Source organism: Apaloderma vittatum, unplaced genomic scaffold, assembly GCF_000703405.1.
Source record: "Apaloderma vittatum isolate BGI_N311 unplaced genomic scaffold, ASM70340v1 scaffold19228, whole genome shotgun sequence".
In the NCBI taxonomy this organism is placed as follows: Eukaryota; Metazoa; Chordata; class Aves; order Trogoniformes; family Trogonidae; genus Apaloderma; species Apaloderma vittatum.
In genome coordinates, this window is record NW_009730412.1 from 28,390 (window position 1) to 52,419 (window position 24,030).

Consider the following 24,030-nt stretch of genomic DNA (forward strand, 5'->3'; position numbering starts at 1 on the left):
TGTAAACATTGTACCAGGAAAAGGAAACCTTACAGAACGGCGGCGCAAACTCTCAACCGAAGCACGTACACCACAGCTCTGTAATGCAAATGTGCTGCAGGTGAAACACCACATTAATCCCATCAGATACAGTAAGTAGGAACTAAAGCTAAATTCTTCTGCACTGGGCATTTTATCCTCAATTGTTTTAGCTACTGATAGAAAATACAATCCCAGAACCACACAAATTAAACTATGTCCCATTTCCAAATCATGGTTACAGTTACATTTGTCATGGGGTTTTGCTCAGTTCTTAGTTTGTGGGGTTTTTGTTGATCTTGGTTTTTTAGCCGCAGCACATTGCTACACTCAAAGACCCGTGCATGCTAATAGTCTCTCACGAAAACCAGATCACTGAAGAGTTTTTATTTATGTGTTCAATCAACACATGGAAAAAACAGATAAAATTCAGAGGCATTGATACATGTACAGACATGGCACAATAAAGAACAGTAGAAACAGCAAAAACATTTACCATTTCAAACGTGAAAAAGACAGCTTGTCCAAGATAATTTTGAAAGAATTCAAAGGACTATTGACATGCCATGGAAAATCTGAAGCATGTCCATTCATCCACAGGAGATTTGCTCAAACATGATCACATCAAACCGACATTTTGGTTTTCCTCTCCCAGTTTTCTCTGTTCCCTGTTCTACCAGGAATTTATCTACTCCTTTTTATTCCTTCCTAAAATCAAAATCACGTATTTGAAACATCTCAACTTTTTCTGAATATGCTGTGTGAACACTTGATCTTAGCTGTAAGAAAAAGCAGCACCAGGGAAAATATTTTTATACAAACCTCTGCAATGAGGACCAAGCCCCCAAAATGGAACTAGTCTAATCAAAATAAGCTGGAAGCAGAGCAAGTGGGTTAGGAGATGTTATTATCCTCTCTGATACTTTTTTTTTAAAATTCAACCAGCTCGAGCATGAGTTCTGGATGCAACACACAGATTTATTCTTCAGTAGGTTTAGTTAGCATGCTACATGCAGTAAAAGTACTATAGCACCCTGTACCCTCACACAAATCAAAGCTGCAATTGGTAACCACAAGGGAATTTTACAAAGGTTACATTCTGCAAGTGCTTTCTCCCAGGCATGCTGTCCACTACTTAGAACAGTGGGTGACTTAAAGCACTGCTTTCCACTGCAGAGCTGGTCACAGCACTAAAGCTTGCTCGGAGAAGTGGGGCCACTTGACATAACCAAAGTCAGGCTGCACTAGCCTCTAACTTCTGCCAAGTTGCAAAACAAACAAAGCATAATAAGAGGTCTAAAAAAGCCCACCGCAGCCTACCACCTGCAACAGGGTGCGGGCAGGTGCAAGTTTGTTCTTGCATAGAACCCACAGAAACTGCTGAAACTCTACAACTGAATAGTCTTTGTGTGTTCATACATAAACAGGCAGAGCATGCAACTGCTCTGCCCATGCAGCCTCCTGCAGCAGCTTGCAGGCTCCTAAGTTGGATCACCACCTAAGAGAATAGCAGAAGAGCGATGGCAGAGGAGGGACAGGTGGCAATCAGGAGAGAAAGAGCAGGAGGTGTGGCAGACACTGGAAAAAAAAAAAAAGCACTTATATTTTAAACCATTTCTTCAAGGCTTTAGAGTGATAAGATAGTCAACATTTCACATGCTCTGACAAAACCGACTAGCTCCACAGTGATAAGTGCAACAGTACAGAAATGTATACAGATCGATCATCGCCAACATCATTAGTGATTGTGACGTGCAATAAGACACACAATTTTTTCAGTTGGAGAGGAAGCATGTCAAAGAAAAGAGAGAGGTCAATGGACTCTCAATACATACTTTCAGTTCTAAAGCTAACGGTAAGAGCTGATAGAGTACACTATTCTTCCACCAAAGAACACCCATAGAGGCAAAGAAAAAAAAAATAACCTGGGTCAACTGCAGCAAGAAAAATAAATGCAAAAATAGTGAAATGCTGCATGAAAGATCATCATTTGTCACTTTAAACAGAAGCTCCTAAACCAATAGCAAATCAAACTTGCATGATATGTCATTTTTTTCTGATCTGTTGCACTACGCAGACTAACATCTTGGTTTTTTAATGATACACAGTCCCTTTTCCCAGGGCCAAAATTCAAGATCGTCTTACCTGTGAGAGGTTCTGCAGAGAGTTTCTGATGTCAGCAGTTGCATCTCCAGGGTGGAAGGTGGGTTGATGGCATGAGGTCGATGAGGAAATCCAGCATGCCTTGGAGAGAAGGGACAGCTCAAGGGGGAAAGCAAGGCACTGAAGGAAGAGCCGGAGATGCTGGGGACGCTGTGGGTGCTCAGTGTCCTGACATGCTCGCAGAGCGGTCTGTCCTGCCACTCAGTGGGGAGGGAGTGGAGGGAGCATGTCGACTGGGACATGTGGGCCGGCACGTGCAGCGAGCAGCTCTGTACCCTGGTGGGACTGGGCTCCTCCGACAGCCTGTTGGGCCCAGTCTGGGGCACTTCTTTTTTGGAGGATGAAGGTGCGATGAACAGTGTGGATTTGCACACCGGCTGGCCGGCAGCTGCCTCGTCCCCACTTTTGTCGTTCTCAGATGTCGCTTTCTCATCTTCCTCCACACGTGTGTACTTGTAGGTGAAAGAAGGAGGACCACACCGAGTCTCTTTTCCAGGAGTTAACTGGACGTTCACAGAGGACACCACTTTCACTGGATTCAGCAATGCAGCTGGGAGAGACTGAGACCGCCTTAGAGGATAGCCCGATTCAGCAAACCAGAGTCTCTGCTTCCTCAGGAGGTCTTTCGACTTGAGCAGAGTGCGTCCAGCCCTGGAGTCAGGTGTACTGACGATCCTCATCTCGGCTCTTTGCAAAGCAACATGAACCCTGTCCACGGATGATGCGGAGGAGCCACCACGGTCCAGAGACTCCACTGACTTGAGGATATGGTGCGTGTGGTACTGAGGAAACTCAAAGACATTGCCTTCCTCCAACAGGTCCAATTCTTTTTGCTCACCGGAAACGTCTTCCTCTTTAGAGCTTACCTCTCCTTGGACTGTCTCTAACATATGAGATGCCTTGCTTTCTCCTCCTTGATTTTGTTCAGTTTCATAGTCAATAATTTTCCTATCTTCACTCCTTCTGTTCTCAAAAGTTGACCCTACCTTTCTTCTCTCTACCTGAGAGATAATATCCTCTTCATCATCATCCTCATCACCATCTTCTTCCTCCTCCTCAAACTTATTGAAACAGGGCAGTTCCTTGGCTATCGGTGTCTTCTGTTCCTCACTATGCGACGTCACGGTTGTCTCACTGTCACAACTGTCAGCACTGCTTCCCATGCCCTGTAAAGACTCCTGGACCTAGGAAAGACATGAGCCAGCAAAGGGGTGAACACACTGGAGACTCAGCTGCCTTCTCAGGAGCTGGGCTAGAAGTCCAAGTACATATTCATTGGGCATTGTGGTGGGGAGCAGAAAGAATAATGCAGTTAGTGTGCAGGGAAAAGAATCAATTAGAATAAAGAAACCATAGTATCAGATAGGTTAGAAACATAATGAAGCATGACACCAGAAGAAGGTTTGTTTTTTTTAAAAAATAAACTATTCACACATTTCTTTGATTTGACAATAAACTCTTTATTGCCAGAAGAACAGAAGTGGCAGCAGAGTAAAAGATTAAAAAGGGTAAAATACTAGTATTTTAGGTAGCAATGACAAAGGGATAGCAGGGTGGTGGTATGTGGCATCTCCCACACACAAAAGTTCACAGTCAGTGCTCAAACACAGGGTGGTATTAGGGATGCATACAAAGAAGTGAGGAGAACCGCAGACTATAGTGAAACTGCAGACTATAGGAAAACACTAAGAATGGGGAAACCAATGTGGCCGTACACTTGTCCCATTTTAAGTCACAGAACTGTCTGAGACTGAGAATCTCACATTAGGCTGCTAATCTCTATTGAAGATTGCAGCCAGTACTAATATGCCCATCCTTCCTTCCTTTCTCCTCTTTTCATTCTAAATCATAGTTTAAAACAGAACACATGTATAAGGGAGCTGCTAATTTAAGAGGCAGCAAATGGCAGGAAAAGCATCTATGAGACAGGAAGAAAAGAGATCTATGGATTGCAAAGCATATTCCTTAGGCTAGACTGATTGATTGGTACATTTACAAGCAGTCAAGACATTTTCATAAGACTGTGTGGTATAAAACACAGCCTTGGAAATTTACCATAGTTTACACATGAACTACAAATTTAGAGAAGCTTTTCCTATCTCTAAATTCTGCAGCTCTCACTGCTATTAGGATACTGACTATTAGTTCCTTCTAGAGAGATTATTTACAGTACACATCAGGCAATAGTTCCTCCTCCAGCCATCTAGAATAAGTTTTCAGTCATGAAGGTCATCTCTGCAAGTATGCAATTAAAACTGCACTCACTGACAGAGCTACTAATTAGTATGAAATACTGTGCAGGTTCAGATACTGTTCAAGTCACAGGCATTAAAAGAACAAAAGATTGTAACGTCCAGGTGAAATTAGGTGAGCTACATGAGTGCATATCTGTACACATATTTCTGTCACGCTGTTCACACACAAGTCAGGCAAGCAAAAGTTCAAAAACTTGGAGGGAGAACTCTTCCAGCTTCTTAGGTAATATGAAACCCCCTCTGCAGAATATCCCATCTCAATGCCCAAATCTCCCTTGGAAATCTTTATTTGGTGGATGTCAGGGGTGTCAGGCAATACAGTTCCAGATTTTCAGTTTTCTGAGTTTCAGAGGAGTGCTATGGCTGTTAGAGCCAATTATTTATTTAACAGTAGATGGCACCAACTTACCGTAAGAAACAATATACACCCCTTTGTATCCCCTTCATCTTTTCACAGGTTCTCCTCATTAGCTGCCAAGTCCTCATTTCCCCTAGTCTCATCATTCATCCGTATTTTCTGAATTCAGCTCAGCACTTGGTCTGAATAAAGCAGTGAAAGTGGCAGAAAAGAGCCTAGCAACTTCATGGCACAAACCCTGTGCAGTATCAATACATCTTTTCAAAACAGCATAACAGAAAACAGAAGAATCTTACCCCTTCACAGCCAACAAAAATAAACTCCACCAATCTTCCACTGAAGGGGCACCTAGTTGCAACATGCTTTTAACAGACTCTAAATCAGGTTGCAACCAACATAAAGATCAGGAGCGAGCAGCTCTCCTCTGAGTCACCTTCTAAAGTGTCTGTCAACTTCAGTGCAGTCCAAATTTAGCAGAGAGCAGACTATTATGCTCATTACAGAGACTCAGGCTCATCACCTCCTTTATTCACTCTCTTGCTAAGCATAAGCTGATGTTTAAGGGACACAAAAAGACTAGGCACTGTCTTGGCTTTCCTGAAAAATTACTGAACTGGAAAGCACAGAATACTAGTAGCAAAAGGGAACAGCAACGCTGATGGAAGGAAGGAGGGACGGAGGGTAGGAATTTCTTCCTAATAAGTGCCAAACAGCTTGTGGCTTTGTGTGCCACAAGGGGGAAAAAAAAACAAAACACAAAACAAAGTAGCATAAAAAAGTTTAGCAGATGAAAGGCACAGAAATTACATTACTGGTGACATCCAGAATCCTATCTTTGTATTCCTTCAAACTGTAGTTTAGGTCCCAGACAGCTAACTGATGGCCTTGAGGCCAGGATCCAACTCAAGACTTTTCTCTGGCTGCCTGACAGGCCAACTGCTATTACCGTGTGAACGTTTTGGGAGAGGCAAGAGAACACCTCTTATAAGCATCAGGTATAACGCTGTGCAAATGTATGTATTGGGCAGACAACTAAATACCGAGTTGGAACAAAAGCCTCTTGTAAGACATGGTCTCTGGTCAGTATCATGGCAAGTTCTGGGACTAAGATCAAAGGAATTGGAACAACAAAGAATGTGGGAGCTCAAGACCGATTAAACATTAGTATACCCTCACAGTAAAGTTTTCACTTTCTGTCAACTGCTAACTAAAATAAAAGAGAAAAATATGAAAGAAAAGAAGAAGAGTGTGAAGGCAAAAATCTCAGAAGAAACAAAATGATCAGCAGAAAAATTGCATCTTTCATAACCTTAATCTCTACCCCCTGCAGTCACAAAAGGAATGGATTACAATCCCAAGGCCTCAATCGGTGAGAAATGATACATTAGAAACAGCAAACAGGACATATTGAACTTAAAAGAGTTTATTCCAGGCCAAGTACATCCACATTATCCTACAAGAAAGGCTTTCAAATTTTTACACCGTTCTGTAAGAAACTAAGCAGGTCCTGCCCTGAAAATGAGAAGTTTTACAGGATCTAGACTGACAGCCACAATAGCCATCAAACATCCCTCCTGCAATCCCCAGGTCCTTACTGTCCCACAAAAATTGGCAATATTTCCAGAAGAGTATGAGAATCTTACCTGAAGTTGGTTAAATGGAGAACAATCTGTGGAGGAGTCCTCAGCGAAGCCGCTGCTGTCAGAGTGCTGACTCGCAGTCCGTAACAGCTGATCTGCTCAAAACAAGCAAAGTTCAACCGTAATTGTTTTACAAATCACAACTTTCAAGCTCAATCACATTCAATACACGCTTTCCTTTTACATCAAAGTAACGTCAAGTGGATAACACAATTTCTTTTCAAGTTTCACTTTGAACAATACAGACAAACAACTTGTTTGTTTCAAGCAAAATTTCTTTTCATACTTGTGAAACTTCAAGCAGCCTTGGAAGAGGAACCATCTTTTACATTTTTCTTTCCTGTTCTGTGGAAAAAAAACCAACCCACTCTGCAGATGTTGCCACTGCTGGAGTTCTCCTTCCACAAAACTGAACCACTGGTTAATTCACATGCAAGCAGTGGAAGAGTTGCTTTTGTATTGACACGTACAGATTTCCCACCCCTCCTGATCATGGAGATACAGGAGATCACTTGTCTCCTGCCAGCCTTCACCGCCCCATAGTATCACATGAGCAGAAAGGGGGATGCAGAGGGCTTGGGAGAACTGGTAGACACAGTCCCTCATTGGTTTAGCAGACAAATACAAAACATCTCTGACACATCAACAGGCAATCTGCCAAAGCACATTCCCTGGGCTCATTTTATACATTAAAGATAAGATTCTCCTGCTTGTTCCTTTCTGCTTACATTAGGTAAGTGTTAAAATAGCCTAAAGAGACTCTGAAATCCTCAGTGCTACCCAGAAGCAGTTCCTCTGGTGCAAGCACTATAGCCACAAAGCTGCTTTTCAAGGAGACCTCAGTAGTCCTGGTAGGCAGTGATGCATGTACCCTGCTCCCAACTGGACACAGGAGGTGCTCCCTAGTTGCAGGGTTTACTTTATAGCATCATAAACATTTTGCTTAGCCAGATGGCACCATGGGCAACAATCATATCTCACCTCTAGCTCTCAGCAGAAGTGCAAAAGCTTGGAGATGGGATGAGACCACAGCAGCCTGTAGCCCCCAGGCCCCTGCCACCACCTCCTCCTTACTCTGGGACAACAGCTTACTGCTGTCTTCTTGGACGCTCAGTGCAGAATTTTGCCCCACATTCTTCCAATCATTTAACTGTCATCATATAATTAATCCTAGTTTGCAGCTCAATGCATTGGAATGCATTATGAAAACCACTTTGAAACTTGGATATTCAGAACTAATTGTTTTTAACATTAATTTTGATGAACATTTCACTAATGCAGAAAGAAAAAGCCTGCACTGGCCCAGAAGTTTATGAACACCAGGAGAGGCAAACTGCCCGTTAAACCCCTGTATCAGAGATTTCACACAGCTTTTAGGGAGTGCCTTTCAAATTGTGCTGCTGTTCTGTTATCATGGCAGCCACAATATCCTGTGATGATAAGCAACTTTTCTACCTTAAGACAGACATCCCCACCCAGCTCCCTCTAAAGACAATGGAAATTACTTCCCTGAGAACTGGACCAGCTCTTATTAAATGCCCGACACAATTAATGAGACTGAACGAGCATGCCACAAGCAAACTGCCACTACAGCTGAAGCTGGTGAGAGGCTGCCACCTCCTTCAAGGAGAATAGTTGCCGACTTTGGCCTCATCTCTGTCTCTTTCCTATTTGGTGATTTTTAATTTAAAAGGAAAAAACACTACTGGTGAAAGCCTTAGCCACAGGGGAGAGATTCCAACCAGATGAGATAAAGCAATCCACCAGAGTGTGCTGGCATCTGGTTTCATGCACATTAAGTTTATTACCGCTCAAGAAAAATATTGACATGCCCTTCTCCTTTCTTCTCAGTCAATATTTCATTTTCAGCTATTAAAAACACTCAAAACACACACATATATAAACATATATATGTGTATGTAGGCATATATATATGTATGTTTCCTCAAATCAATTCTCGGTCTCCTTGATGACACAGTACTAAAGTAAAAATCAGTGGTTTAGATAATTTTCTATAGCATTTGTTATTTACACACATGCCTTGACAGCCTTCCTTACACAACAGCTACTGCCAGCTGAGTGGTCAGTCTAGAGCAGAGGCACTCACACCATCTTTATCCATGGCAAGAGACTGGCACAGCATGAACAAATTCAAATCGCCTTGGTTCTGCCTAAGGAGATATCCCCTTAATACAACCATCCCTGGTTTTCTGTGTTGCAGAGCTGCTAGGATTCTTTTTTTTTTGAAGATTTTAAAGCAAATCAGAGCAGACTGTTTTTTGAGTATGAGAAGTCTTCTGCCACACCTTACCCTTGTCTCTTGCAAGTTCTCAAGAGTTCTCCACTACACAACTATCAGGTAAATGCAACAAAACCTCTTCAACAGAAATCTCTACTACTATAGTAGTGAAATGGCAAGGTTTGCCTCTGTAAATACTGGAAATACCAACAGGTACACTGCAATATACTGATACATAAAGGTATCCACCCTCCTTGCCAATAACTGATCCAGATGTACAACTGCTCTACAGCACCAGTATACCTCTCAGATTCAAGCTCACAAGGGGAAAGCATGAAAACATATTTTTAAAAAGCTAAAGAGTCATTCAGATCTTGACTAAAATGCCTCCTGGCAACGGAGAGGCCATGGCTTTAGGTTGGGCTTAACTTTAGGCCTGGCCTACCTTCAGGCCCGGCCTTGTGGTGAAACATGTCTCCCCTCTCTTCACCCTGAATGCATAAAATGCAGCAGCAAAGGCTGGGCTCTAGGGGCTAATCTGAGATCATCTCTTGCCTTGCATACCCCTACTAAGGCAACTGCACCTTCCACAAAAAGGTCACAATGCCAACCCTGCAGCTCAAAGCTATGATCAACATTACACAGAGGAAATCTTCTGAACTAGCGGGAAAAAGCCAGAGGCAGCATAATAAGAAAAGTGTGGGAAAAGGACCTAGCCAAGATGAACAAAACGAGAAGGAACAATCAAACTCACGTCCCAGTTAAACAGAGCACAAATGAAAATGCCGCTTGGATTATTGTTTTAAGCTGTGTAAAAAAAAAATAATAAAATCAAAATATATTTAGGCACTGAATATATGCCAGAGAAATGTGGGTATTCAGAAATATAGCAAATAAGCTGACAAATTTCTAAACAAAAAGAGATGACAAAGAAACAAGTCTACAGTTTACGAAACATGAGAGCACAGATTTATCAGAGAACAATTCATCTATTGTAAAACAATATTCAGCTACCAGTGGCCTTCCAGTCTCACCAATCCAAACAGTCTCATCAGGTACTTGTCTTATACTTTCTGTGTCACTTGACTGCTCACACAGGAGAGGCCCAGAAATAATGTGGAAACTGCCCAGGAAGCTTTAGTAACATCTATGTTTCTTGTACCTGCAATATTGGCAAAGCTCCAATGTGCTTTGTGTTTCATAAGATTATTAACAAACTGACATTGCCAATTTAAAGTACTCCACCATAGGATTTAGTATCTGCTACCTCATTTTCCCACCCTGCACCCCAGCACTGCCAAAACCAGCACAGTAGGAAGCCTTGCTGCAGAAAATCTTCAGAGTCACTGGGGATTTCCCAGGTTCTGCATAGATAAGCACAGACTCCCACAAATACTAAATCTGTTTCAAATGTTTTCTTCTCAATCCCCCATCTCCAGTATCCTGTGGATCTACCCCCACAGAGAACTATAAATAAAATAATATATTAAGGACAGGAAGTGCTGATGATGTGCTTTCTCCACATTAAAGAACTAAAATTCAGAGTTAATCTTTTGACTGTCAATGTCAGATGCCTTAAAAGAAACAGGTTTGTGGCTCTTCACAGTTTCAGAGCTACTGATGTCAACAACCAGACACAAATTACAGTGCCTCAAGAATACTTTGTTCTCTATGCGTTGTCTATATTTGTCTTGTTCATTGGGCATTTTTGGAATGGAAGGTGCTGCTTTATAAATACGTCAGGAAGTATTTTGTTTTCCAACTAACAAATCTTCCTTCCAGATAACTTTGCAATAATTTTTTTTTTATAGTGGACATGTAGCAGCATTGTATGCTTACAGTGCAAAGCAACTGCAGCTTTTTATTCCTCTTTACTGCATTCCCAAAAAGAATCGCAAAACACGCAAAAGAATACACCTACATTTGAGGTTTGCAACAAAAAAGAACAGAATGCTGTTTTTTGGCGTAATGGATAAACTAGTTCAGTTCAGTACTCTTTGGAAGATATAACCTAAGAAGTACATCAAGCTAGTCAATATGATAGAGAATTCTTAGTATCCTCTGGAAAGGGTTTAATAAAGACAGTGTTTGCAAGCTATGTGGAAAATCTAAGCTTACCACTAACAAACAAAGCTAATCTTAAATGAGAAACATGCTTTAATGGAGACTCTATGCAGCAGTAGACTCAGTGTTGTTCAAGCATATTTTAAGTCTCTAGACTATTCCAGTAGGAAAGAGAATATTTTTGTTTTTTTTTTAATTCAAATACTTGACATCTTATTACAGGCCCCCTTAAAATGCCTTACAACAGTTGTAAATGTCAGAGAAATCCTCTACAGCCCTCTGTGAAGATGTGAAATGACACTGCAAGGTTTACAAGCAGTCTCTAACAAACAACACTAACCCTGCTGACACACAAGTAGCCCTACATGGAAAAAAAAAAGTAGAAAACAAATTTTTTGTTTATGGGTGCTTATGCACAGTACAGCCAACACCACCGAAAGAGGTGGATTTTTATGAGGATCGTGAACTGAAACCACATTGTGACAGAAAACCAGTGTTTGAATTTTATGCTGATCCCACCTCAAGAGATTGCTAGTCAAAATGGTATTTCACATTCAGACACAATCGCCAGCATTTTTAATAAGTGACAATTAACTCTGGATGCCTTCAAATTTGGTGAGCACTCACCTTCTGAGACAACAGGCCTCTGTGTTGTATCAAGTTGGACAACTTGCAAAACCAAAAATTGACTAGTGTTTTTTAATGTTTTGGATAAGTTCTCCACCAAACTCTCTCCATCTTGGTGATTTTACTGAAACCCATATACAACAAAGTCCTGGGCTTTCCACATCTTCCAGGTGAAATTAAAAATTGGTCTCAGACTAACTTTTAGCAAGTGTGCAGGCTTACCCATCAGAATGACATCCTTGTAAGGTAAGTCATAGAAAACTCTAGGCAATACTTGCATGATAACAGTGTCACCACTAATCTATGCCAAGCATATTCAGTAACGGGTAGGATATACTAGCTGGGGAACATGAGCCAGCATGCCCCACTTCTGCCATACTGAAGACTTATTGCTAAAATTGCTGGGCTCTTTCAGCAGGTACACACAGGACTACCTGACATTGTTGTGGTTTTTTTTCCTTGCAGGGAGGAAGAAGAGTGTAGGTAGCTACTGGGAATAAAACCCACAGAACTAGCATTCCAAAAGATGAAAAAAAAATTTCTCTTCCTTAACTGTAGTTCCTGGTTCCTGAAGTTGCCTTTCTCCAAACAGCTCTTTCTGAAACTGCTAATGAGACCTGACCTGTAAAGAATGCATCTCTTTACACATAATCACATAAAGCATGTAATCATGAACTTTAAAATACAGCCAAAGGCGAAATGCTAGGAACAGCCTGAGATGCAGTTTCTGGCGGTCCTTCTTAGTGGCCTGTGTTTGTAACAAAGGAGGACTAGTAAGTGCGATGCCGTGTTGTACAAAACACTGCTCAAGTAGTAGCACAACCTACCCTTAATAACCAGGCATTAGCCTTTAACACCTAGTCCAGAGCATTCTCAACCACATTAATGCAATTCAGCTGACAGTTCACAAGATTGTCAGTTTACTTGTGAAAAGGCAAATAAGATGATCTCTGTTTCTTAAGACAAGTTTTTCTGCCTCTCTTGAGTATCTAGAGATTCTAGTCATGTTTCACAAACAAACTGCATCACAGCTAAGCATCTCACTAAATGCAACAAGCTGTTTTTTCTTTCATTACATGAAATAGCCACAGAACGAACTTCACTTGCCAACATTGGGCAAAATAACAATCACAAAATTAACTTAAAATATCAGCTTTGTCCCTCTCTCAAGACATAAAATATGTAAATAAGAATTTGAGATGAAAACAAACTGAATGAGTCACGAGTCAGGGCACACTTTCCCCATGTGAAGGGCTACAATTTCCCTGTGGGTACAGAGACATTAGTCTTCTGTGCACTCAGCTTGCAGATGGAGCAGTAGCACACAGGAAAAAACCTGGATGTATCATGCAATTTAGGTTTCAAACAATATAATTTTAGTTTAAATGGGTATCTTAAATTACAGGATCTGCCAGGGAAAAGAAAATCCCACACAATCTGAATTAACATTTCAGTCCTTCTGAGCTATCATCAATTGAACAAAAGTGAAAACAGCCTGTGAGGTTATAGGGCTGCTGTCCTGCTTGTAATTTCGTTGCCACTTTTCAGTAATGTTCTGTGATTTAGTTGAAAATGAAACTCATATCTTTTTTATTTCCAAAGAGAAGAGAAACTTTAGAAGGTTTAATTATCTGAATTAGCATTTCAGAGAGGGAAGAACACTCAGCAGACTGCTGTCTCCTGAGACTCAAAGTCTACTTACCTTTCCTTGACTTCGTCACCGCCAGCTGGTGAGAAGCTGGAATGTGTGGTAGATCCCCCTCTGTACTCTGGATCTGTCGAGAAGAGGAGATGAATATTTTGTCAGGCCAACTGCATTATTCTTCTGGGCTTAAGAATGCCCAAGCTATACACAATGTGTATGCAGAGGAGGGGGTGGGAGTATGTGTTCTGAGTTTTTTTATTCCAGTCCAGTAGCCTATAAATGCTTGAGGGAACAAATTGAATCTCTTTGAACCAATATATGATATCATCAGGTACTCAGCAATGCTCCTGTAGGAGAACAGTGACCCTTAGGACAGTACCTCCAACTCACAGTGCAGGGCTCCTCTCTGGTAACGTTCATCACTCAAGACAACCTCTTTTCTCACAGTTCGGCACTCTTAGCCCCTCATTTGAGTTTGAACAAGCAAAATACATTTAACAATTATCATCTGCTGCCCTACCAATTATTTCCCAGAAGCCATCAATCCTCCAGAAGGACCCAGGCCCTGCTAGAATCTACTACCGACCTCACCATGCCACTACTCATAGAAACACTTCTTGTGTCTTCTACTACAAAAAAGAGTAAATAATGTATTCAGAGCCAGGCAGATTTCAACCGGGAAACTTAAAAACTACATGAAAATTAATCCTATTACTTAATAATTTTATGAAGCACAGACATATTAAGAAAGCAGTTCTCAAATAACTGTTCAAACAACGAAATGAATATGTCTAAAAATCTCAACAGGGAGGCCTTTGTTTAATTTGAAATCTAGAAGATGTTTCTGTGTGAGTGTGCTCCATAAAAAATCCTAATGGTTCACATGCAAGTCTACATGCACAAAACTCCCAATTCAACTACTCCCAATCCTTCTTTCTAATGGGCTGCCTGTCTAATTTCAAAATTACCAAGCAATGTAACTTTAACCTCCATTTCTGAGCAACTTAAAAATGCAAAATCAGCATACTGATGGTTTTAAGCCCAAATTAATATTTGGCTAAAGAAGCAGCTGTATTTGTATTGATATCACGTGTATAGCAGCCAGAAGGATGCATTTTCTCAGTTACAAGGGTTTTGAGAATTACTTGGCCTGTGCTTTTCACCATTAATAAGTGAAGAGCATCATTCTTGCACAATAAATCAAGAGGCGTCTGCTCCTTTAGGAGACCAAGGCTGTACACCAAAGGGGTAAATCCTTATTTTGTCCAAATGCAGGGATGCTTAGAAGGGGCTCACCATTTCCGTTCAGAAAAACTATTAGAAGATTTTTAAAAATAAAGGAAGAGCAAGTAATCTTACAGGCCATATGATTGGACTCGCCTTCCAGAAAAGGTGTCTTGATTCTCTCCAACCTCTCAGTTTCCAACAGCTACATTTGCAGCCTCCCAACAGCTAAGCCTCTTCTCATCTAAATACCCTCCACCTCCTGTCTCTGGCTGGGAGACAGCATCCTGGTCACGTCGGCGGCATGGCGCAGCTCCACGAGTGCGCAGCAGCACTCCTCTCTCCTTCCCCGGCCCTTCGGCCAATATTGGTGCTGGTAACTGACTTTCGGAACAGAAACCGGCCAGCTCAGGAGTGGGTGGTTTGGGGGAAATCCTGCCCTGACTCACTCCCGCACCAGCTATCTTCACAGCCACAGACTTCCGAAGGGCGCTCAAACCTCTAAGGCATTCCTAAGCATGGAAAGAGCTTCCTTGATATATCTGTCATCTTTCTCATGCGTATGAATGCGCTCCGAGTCGAGCTGGGAAAACGGGGGGAGGAGTTTTTGTCACTGTTTCTAACACAGTTTATTGTTCATTATACCCTGCTTAGAGACGCAAGAAAATACAATCACACTGCCAGGTATTGTTCTAAAGTTTCTTCAACAAAACCAAATTCTTCCCTCCTAGCAATCTGTAGGCACTTGATATGTATATACTATATTACGTAAACAAAAATTCATCACAATCCCATCCCACATTGCATGTCATCTTGCCAAAACAGCTGTGTTTGTGCCCTGGCATCACTGCAGAGTGTGTCAACCAAAACTTAACCAACACATCACGTTTGGCTTGTGCAAAATTTGGCAAGTCTTATTCATGTCATAACCATTTACAGTCCAACTTATTCTGAAGGAAATTCCATTCCTTATATATATATACTAGTTGTTTCAGCTTTGCCCAGGAGTATCAAACATGTAGCAAAATGTATTGCCATTCGGACACCTTCCACTGTGCCAATGCAAACATATGTGCAGCTACACAACAAACTGGATCAAGTAACTTATCCAGCTGAAAACTAAGCCAGAAAAAAAAATTAAATGAAAATACACTGGGTTCCTTTTTTCTCTCTCAGCTGGACCAGTTCTTTGCTCTGGAGGTGGCCCCACAACATGTGGGTGAGGCACAAACAAGTGGCAGGAACTACTAGAGGCTGGATTACCTTTTTCTACTTAATGAGTGCCTTCAGCTACATTAGTTGATCTAGAAGAGCTTGTAATGACAATACAGCACTAAATCCTATCTATAAATTACTGCTTCATAATTCACTGTAAAACTCTGAGGGTTTTCTATTCACTCGCTTTCTTCACTCCTTTCACCAATGAAATCACAAACCTTCATTTTACACACCTATTTTACACAGACAAAAAGGTTAACAGCAGCGCTAACAAGAGCCACTTCAAAACATGTCCACAAAAAACATATACTAATTCAAGACAGATCATACAATTCAAGGTGTGAGTCTAAGCAAAAAAAAACCCCTCATTCTTGAATTGGTAGACTGCATGTTTACTAAACTAATAAACAAAGGACTTACAGGAACCTGGGAATTAAAAGTCCCTTTAGGACAATTACCAACCAAAAAATGGATACATGCTTTTATGAAGATATTAAAAGGCAGCTAGCACAGAATTTGTAGCTAAGCCATTGCCAGAGGCATATCACAGAGCAACTTTTGGTGTGCTAATTTCCAGAGAAAAACAAATCAACGTAAGAGCAGATTGTCATCGAAACGAGAAGTTGCACAAGATGAGCACCTTGCCCTACATGATAGCCCCTTTCTCTTTCATGCAACAATAGGTTCCCTTCCATCCACAAATTTATCCTTAATCAATAGCAATTAATAAGCCGAATCTACTTTTAGGCAACAAAAATGACAACTTCCAGTTAGCAATATAAGGAAAGCAAAAATGTAAAACCAAAGGCTTTTGTATATACAAAGCCTAACCTAGATCTGCTTCCACAGGAAAAGTTCCTAGCAGTTATGCCAGTGATCGCAATTACCTGAGCTCGATGAAAAGAAGAATGAGAACTTTCCTGCTGGCTCTCAGGAACAACAGCAGCAGCAGCACCAAGTTATTTCAGTAGGGAGATCAATTAGAGCAGCCTACTGAGAGTGAGCGACAACTGTCCTATCACTCAGGGAATTTAAAGTATTTCTGGAGAAAACACCGTCAGCTACACAGGATGGAACATTCCACTGCTGGCAGCCAGCAAGTTATGTAAACTGTATGCAAAACCAAAGCCATATATCTCCACCTACCTCTTCCATCTCAAAGGAGTCTTTCTGCTGCAGCATTAGATTCATTATGGACGGGTTTGCGAGGGGAGCACAGGGGTCTCTACCCAGCGATGCTGCAAGTGGCCTTTGTGTCGAGGCGCTGCTGTTGGATGTACTGGAACTGCTGCTGAGGCTTGGTGAGTCCAGAAGATCGGGTTCTTCACACAGTCTATCCTGGGTGCTTTCTGACCTGCTGCTCTGCACATCTGCAGGAGGTACAGAACCCTCTCGCTTATCATCAGCCACAGCAGGAAGGTTTGCAGCTCTACGTGTGTCTGCAGCATTTGTTTGACTACTGGCTATCTCCTCCTTTACAGTAGCCAAAAAAGAGGAAGAGTCTTTCTTTTTAGGGTACTTTTTAGATTCGTTTTTAACATCGTTTTCCTCACTCTCTAGTTCAGCTGGACTTTTCCCTTTTTCAACAGGTGAAGGAGTCGAGCAGCCACTACCGTCAGCTTGCTGCGTGCCACACAGATTGAGCTTTGACAAGGTCTTCATTAACCGACTGGCCGTATTGCTGCGATTTAAAGGGGGAGGGCTGGATGCCTCTTTGCTGGAAGACACTGAATTCATACTACCAATTTTCTGCAAAGGAGTCCCAGAGACTTGAGAATACAAAGAAGAAAAAGCATTGGCCACAGTGGTAAGCACCTCAATCTGACGAAAGCGACCTGCACAAGAATGAAACATAGGGCACAGTTTACAAGGATGTTTGCTGTCATCACATCCCAGACCTGCTGTCCCATCTCTGTAGCAGCTCATTCCTCATATCTGAAGAGGGAATCTTCACCATCTTCAATCTGCCCACCAACACACCTCCCCCCAAATCTCCTCCTACTTATACCAAGGGCCCAAAGGTTGACTGAACACTGCCTAGTCCTGTCATGTGAAAGTGGTACCATACAGTATGAAAAAATGGAAAAATCTGTGGAAGAGTCTTTACTAAAGAAGAGTATGGAAAGCTGGACATGGTACACAAGTGCAAGTTAATTTACAAAGTGCCAGAAAGAAAAGGGTTACTCACATATCTCTCTCCATCTACAAGTACAAGAGGACATTTCAGCTATGCCTTCATTTCAGCAACGCTCATTACTGACCTAACAAAGCTCCTGTCCAAGTCAACAGAAATACTGGCCCAGATTTCAACAATGACAGAAGTAGGTCGCTGCTGACAGCTTTCAAAAAATCCCACCCATACACTGAAGAACACAAGAAACAGACAGATATTCCCATTTGTTTCAGTGCTCTAAAGCTACAACAGAAGACAAACTTCAGAGCAAGAGACAGAACGACACAAACCAGGAGGCAGTATATCTTACAGGATGCGTTTCATTTCCCTTCCCACCATAAATCCCCTGCCCTCACCCCAAAGTGTACAACACTGATGGTCACCTCTTGCCATATTTAAGACCAAGTAAGATTTTCATTATGGATTCTGAATGGAATTTGGCCTAGAGGCTCTAAAGGAGGTTTGCCAGAATATTACACGTGCACCCTCTTTTGGGGTTGCTTACATAGTTCAAAAACTTAGAAATAAACTTTGCTTCAAAAGCATACTTACTGGTTAAAGCAAAATTCGGATTTTCCACTTCCATGCGCTGTATTTGGGCATTCAAGAACACTTTGATATCTATCCCTCTGGCAAATGATGACGAATTAAAAAATCTTGCTGGAATTTTTGAAGCAATATCTGGTTCATCTCTTCCAAAGCCAAGGTTATAGAGCACTTCTTCAGGATCTTCCTCATAAAGCTCCAGTAATTCAGAAACACTAGACAAATGAAAAGATGCTTACTATCTACTTGTCTCCTTTTTGGACACAGTTCTTTCTGTCCAACTGCTAATTCAGCCCCGTAGTCAGCTTGGTCTATTGAACTTTTAAGTCCTACAGTTCAGTCTACTTGAGGAAATAATTGTGGAGATCTTTGCATCTGAAGTTTTGCTTCCAGTTATCAAAGCCACCAGCCCAGCTACATCTCAGATCCAATCCTGTCATTTATAGTCAGCCCTTACTCTGCAGAGCTCTGATTTTAAAAAGCAATTAAGACTTCAGATGCTTCTGACATTTAGACCCATTTGTTAGTATTTACTGCAAACCACAACTGAAAGCAAATAGCAGTTTTTCAAGCAACCAAATGAAAATTCCCTTCTCGGCTACTAAGTGCAACAATGCACAAAAATCAAGCCAAGTCCATTTAACTGAGGAACAGAAGAAATACGTTTTGCCAACAACACGCAGCCAATTTCCACTGAACTGTGCCATGACCTTCAAAGCATAGTACTCTTTTACCTTGAAACAGTCGCACTGCTTTTTCCAGACCCGGTGGAGTTCATACTTCTCCCTTTCTGGTGGAACTGTAGCCTCCTCTCCTTCGCCAGCACACCATTGCTGCCAACACAAACAGAGAAGACCCCTGCGATAAACCCCTCTCATTCGGGGACTCAATTCTCCGTCTCGGAGGAGAGCTAAGCCTCCAGCGCTGCTGAATTTCTTTTTTCCCCTTCAGTGTTATCTGGTTTATATTAGCCATGTCATTTACTGAAATACAGTAACAAAAGCAAACCCTGGGATGCCTCAGTAAAAATGTACATAGACGGTAAGAATCTGAAGGCAAATGCAAGCTGAGAAAACAAATCCTTGACCTCCCCTCGCTGCCCCACCCTCGTCGATCCCACCCTCCTCCAGCAAGGAAACCCTGCCTTGGGCAAGCCAGCCTGCCCTGCCTTTCCTGTGCCACTGCCTCCTCCAGCAGGATCACCTCTCCACGCCGCAGGTACCCAGCTCCCTCTCAGCCCCAGCCGCCACCCACCAGCAGCACAAAGCTGTGAGCTGCCCCAGAAGTGGTCAGGGAAGCTGAAGAGGATCCAGGCTGGAGGAAACGGAGCCAAATGAGCTCCAACACAGACTGCCGGCCAGTTTCTTTCTGAATCTCAAACTATTTCCTCCCGGCATCTGTAGAAGCCGCCTCAGCACTAGGGGGTACCTTGGGCTGAGACCTACTGTTACTGACAACCTCTCTGGGCGACAAACCCACAAGGTCTGTGCCAGTACTTCCTGAAGGCTCACTTGGATACATTTTATTTAGAATCCCTCGGTAAGGCAGAAGCCTCTCCTCTCTCAGTCTTTTTTCCCAACTCCCAAAGGACATCTGCTCTGAAAGGTAAAACTAATCTTCCGTTGAAATTTCTGAAACAGTGAGGGATCAGTGAAGCAAACAAGGTGAATCATGCAAATTTCTCAGATTTGTAATTTTTCTGTTTTCCTCCTGCTGAGCTAAAAATCTATGTGAGGTCTACTTTGAAAATAAAAATCTGGATTTTTTTTTTCTCCTAATGAGAGTTTCTGTCATCTGATAGTTTCTGTTATCTGGATCTTCTCCTTCCCTCTCATGTAAATAGACAAGAGCAGAAGAGCCTTAGGTCTAAGGTAGCCTCCACAAGGTCCACTGCACCTTCTCCCTCCCACCCCCCAGTATAAATATTTATCTGAAGAAAGCAAAATAAGTTTACCATGTTTCCATTTGAGTATCACTGCGCAGATGATTAGCTGTAGAGGAACAAAAAGAAGTTATACACAGACCTCTTCATGACCACATTTCCCACAACCAGTAGGAAGAAGCAGGCAGTGAGCACGTTTACCAATGCTCCCGCATGAGCCAGCTTTTTCTCTTCCCATATAAATGTGATTGCCAAGTATTTCTACTATACGGCTGATACTAAGATTATCTGGTTTATTCAGGCTCCGTTTAAAATAATATCTCACACAGACACACATTTACATGCTGTTATTAATCACATTAACTTGGAATTTAATGTGTTGCAAGCTAGTAATTGTTATATAAACGATTTATTGCTTTGCAATTAAAGATGCGATTACCAGCGGCAGGGCTGTTATGAAGCGAGAAAGGGAAGAGGAAAAGCAGGCACAGGAGGATTGCCCTGGTAGAGAAAGTAGAGGACATACAAAAGGCAGATGGCCCCATGGCCGAGTACTGAGACTGTATTTGTTAGTCTTTTCATCAGCACGGACCGCTGCCAAAGCGCTGGGCAGGGCCCCAGCTGCCTGAGCTCTGCAATCCGCAGACAACGGGCAGGTGAAGACTGCAGTGCTGTGGAACCAGTGGCTGCACTCAGGAGTTGAGAGGGCTCTGGAGGGAGGCTGGTCACCATGTACCAAGCACCTGGCCACCAGACTCCGAGCGGGAAGTCAGCACTTTCTGCAGCTGGATCAGCCCAGCTCCATGCGAGAACATCCCAGGCAGCATTATTCTTTCAGAAAATCAACACCCTGTCAAGCCAGAGAGTTGAGCTCTAGCCTTAAACTGAGTCACCCATAGAGGCGGCTCAACATTAACAAATTTGTCCCAGGAGACAGGTAAGGAACATGCGTATGTTATCACAGCCCTCGGAGTCAGCTACGAAAAGAGCAAAGTAGCATCGAATGCGCTAAACTCTGCATCTCCAGCCCCTGTGTCAGCGGGGTATAGTCAGCAACTGAGAGTAAAACATGGAAACTGCATCATCTCTCTTCTATTCAGAGCTGTCACGAGGAAACTTACATGTATACAAAACACAAACGCCACATTTTTTTTCTTTCTTTTTTTTAATATTCTCACCTGTAACATGAAGATAAGCCTATCTAGATGGTGACTAGTTTGAACATCTAAACCATGGGTTTAACGGCTCCGCAGGAAGCTGAGGTTACAGGACCCTGCCCGACGTCCCATTCACACAGGGCTCTGGCTTCTGTCTGGGTTCAGGCAGCCACAGCCGCACAGGGCCAGGCCATTCACACCAGCCTCCGAGGGGCCATCCGTCTGTCCAGCAGCGCACACAGCACTGCCCCAACCAGCTCTCTTGTCCCCTTGTTCTCGGACGGGAAGCAAAGACCAGCAGAAACAGCCATGCCCTTAGCCAGGAAAACCAACCAGCGATTCTAGCACTGGGACCTTTGTCATCCAAAAAGAAGGGAAACAACCTTCTGCCTAAATCATGGTAAAGGCTCATAAAAGCATTTTGAAGGATTTCAGGTTAAGGGGAAAAGTTGAAAAGAAAAAAGTGACGTGACTTTTTAAAATGTACTGACTCCTGTATTCTTAGTCACATGCTCAGAGCTTGAATTACTATTACAAAGAAACTTTGCCTATGAAAACTTCGTACTGCAGGCAATCTAAAAAGTAGGAAAGACTGTTAGAAAAAGAATAATCCTATTTAATCTACTGCAGTAAAGGACTCGTTTACTGCTTCTCCATCATTATCAGGTCAATGTCATTATCAGATCAACTGTTTTCCTTAGAAATCTTCAATCTTCAAAAATTAAAGATATTCCCTCCCTCCAGATCATGTTTCACTACTTTGACACCACTGGCAAGACTGCTGTGGAAAAAAGGGCTTTTTTCTACACAAGTTCTGACACTTTGCAAAAGCTGTAGCTCCAAAACCATTAAAAGCTAAAGGAGGGGAGTGGGTTTGCCTTTTTCTTTTTTTTAATATTGAAACCAGTTATTGTCTTATACCCCCTATCCTGCAAATAATCTCTCTGAGAGACTGTTTTTTGATATTTCAAGATGCTGCTGATAGAACAGGATCCACAGTGCTTTTGTTTGTTTCATTGTTTATGGATACCTCTAACCCATGATCAACAGAGAGGCTAAGTCTTTTTCTGTAAAGTCCACCACAGTCACATCTCCTTACTCTTTAAAAAGGGAAGAAAAAGAAGGCAAGCAGCTAGCAGCAACAGCAAAGCGTGTATCATGGCTGAACAAAAATACTTACTCAGCTTTGGTGTTTTCATTATTAAAAGCACTTAGCCCTTAATGGGTTTGCCTCTTGGCTGACAGAATTTCATTCCTCCTTTCAAAAGCCCACACAAGCCACTCCCAAGGGATTCAGCAGAAGCGGGACCTGCACGGCTGCCAAGAGTAACCCATGGACAAGAAGAGCAAGCAGGGGAAACCACTTTCTCACAGGCTCAGTGAGTGCTCCAGGCTGTGCTGCCACTATGGTTATTAAAACGAGAAGGCAGAAGCAAATTCAGGGCTGTCTCTGACCCTTGGGTTAGAGCAGGATATTCAAGACCAGCGATAGTCTAATAAACCCAAAAAGCAAATCTTCTTTCATTTCCCCATGTGCTTCATGCTGGTTTTCTAGCTTTATCAACTGACTTTGACTAGAAGGGAAATACTGTCTTTCACAATAAAAATCAGATGACTGAACATTTTTTAATTTTTTTTCCTAGAAGAAGAGTCATAATCCTGCCACACCCACCTTCGGCTCCCAGGGATAAGTCATCTTCAAAACTTCCTCCATTTCTCACCAACATGCCTGAAAAGGTACAGTTAGCAATTCAACAACTAGAATGCTGCAGTATTTTCTTCCCAACAGCTTAACTAAAGACAGTAGCAAGACACTTCAGTTGACACAACAGCACATAGTCAGACTATTTTACAATCCCTGCATTACTCATACAATAAAAACGCACTAAGAAGTGAGAAGTTACATTTAAGAACACAGAAAAAAATATTTTGAAAGCGAATGACTACAACACTGCTTTAGTTTTGTCCTCAGAAACATCCCTGAGTCAACCTGCAAGTGAATCAATTGCAAGTGGGAACCTGGAGGTACAACACACCTGTGCCTGCTGCTACCACGTTATCTGTCCTCCAGACATCTTACCGGGGGGATCCAGAGTCCGAGTCCAAATTAGGCATTCCCCTCTCTCTCCCTGTACCAGATTACAAGTTGAAGCGAAGACTCCACGCACAACAAATAATTCCTCTGCACCCTGTTGCTACCTGCATATTCTCGCTGTACTTTGAACTTTAGTATTCGGACCTGCTCAGATAGTAAAATTTCTAGGTGTGGCAACTAGAGGCAGAGACTGCCTCTTATAGAGGCAGAGACTGCCTAATGCTCACCAGCTTGAAGAGGAAATTACAGCCTCTCCATTTTGCACGTTTTGAGGGGTTTTTTAGCGCTTACTAAAGTTTCCAAAAATACTAACTTAGGATCTTCCCCATTATCCAGTTTATTGGGCACAATTGTTTCACAGTGAGAATAACTCAGCGACACTGACTAGGATGTGGCTTGTGCTGCTGCTAAAGATCCGAGGTCTGAGATGAACATCCACGAAAGCAGTTCCCAGCAAAAGAGATTTCAGTAGGTAAAGTCCTTCCTTACCCTTCAACAGAGGATTGCTTTGCTCATCCAGGGAGGCTCCCAGAGGCGTTCTGAAACCACAGAAGAGATTAATACTACTTTAAAAACTTGCTGCTTCATGTCCTTCCTTACAGTGTGTAACAAAGTTGTGATAGCAGCAGTTGTCCCTCCCTCCGCCCCCAGAAAGCACAAACATCTGACGACTGGCAATAACTTCCTAAACCATCCCCAGCCCTCTGAACAAATATGCCTTGCAGG

The 24,030-nt window shown here is 42.3% G+C and overlaps 1 protein-coding gene across 1 annotated transcript in view; it reads right to left on the reverse strand.

Moving 5' to 3' along the window:
• LOC104277981 (sperm-specific antigen 2-like) overlaps positions 1–23,839 on the reverse strand; it is a 34,851-nt gene extending 11,012 nt beyond the window's left edge. The window contains 10 exon segments of the mRNA XM_009874805.1: positions 2,164–2,198; positions 2,201–3,365; positions 6,438–6,529; positions 13,067–13,139; positions 16,598–17,286; positions 18,177–18,385; positions 18,905–19,003; positions 20,125–20,161; positions 22,882–22,938; positions 23,794–23,839. Of these exon segments, the coding sequence (XP_009873107.1) occupies positions 2,164–2,198; positions 2,201–3,365; positions 6,438–6,529; positions 13,067–13,139; positions 16,598–17,286; positions 18,177–18,385; positions 18,905–19,003; positions 20,125–20,161; positions 22,882–22,936 (2,454 nt within the window). The 5' untranslated portion in view covers positions 22,937–22,938; positions 23,794–23,839.
• Between the last annotated feature and the right edge of the window lie 191 nt (positions 23,840–24,030).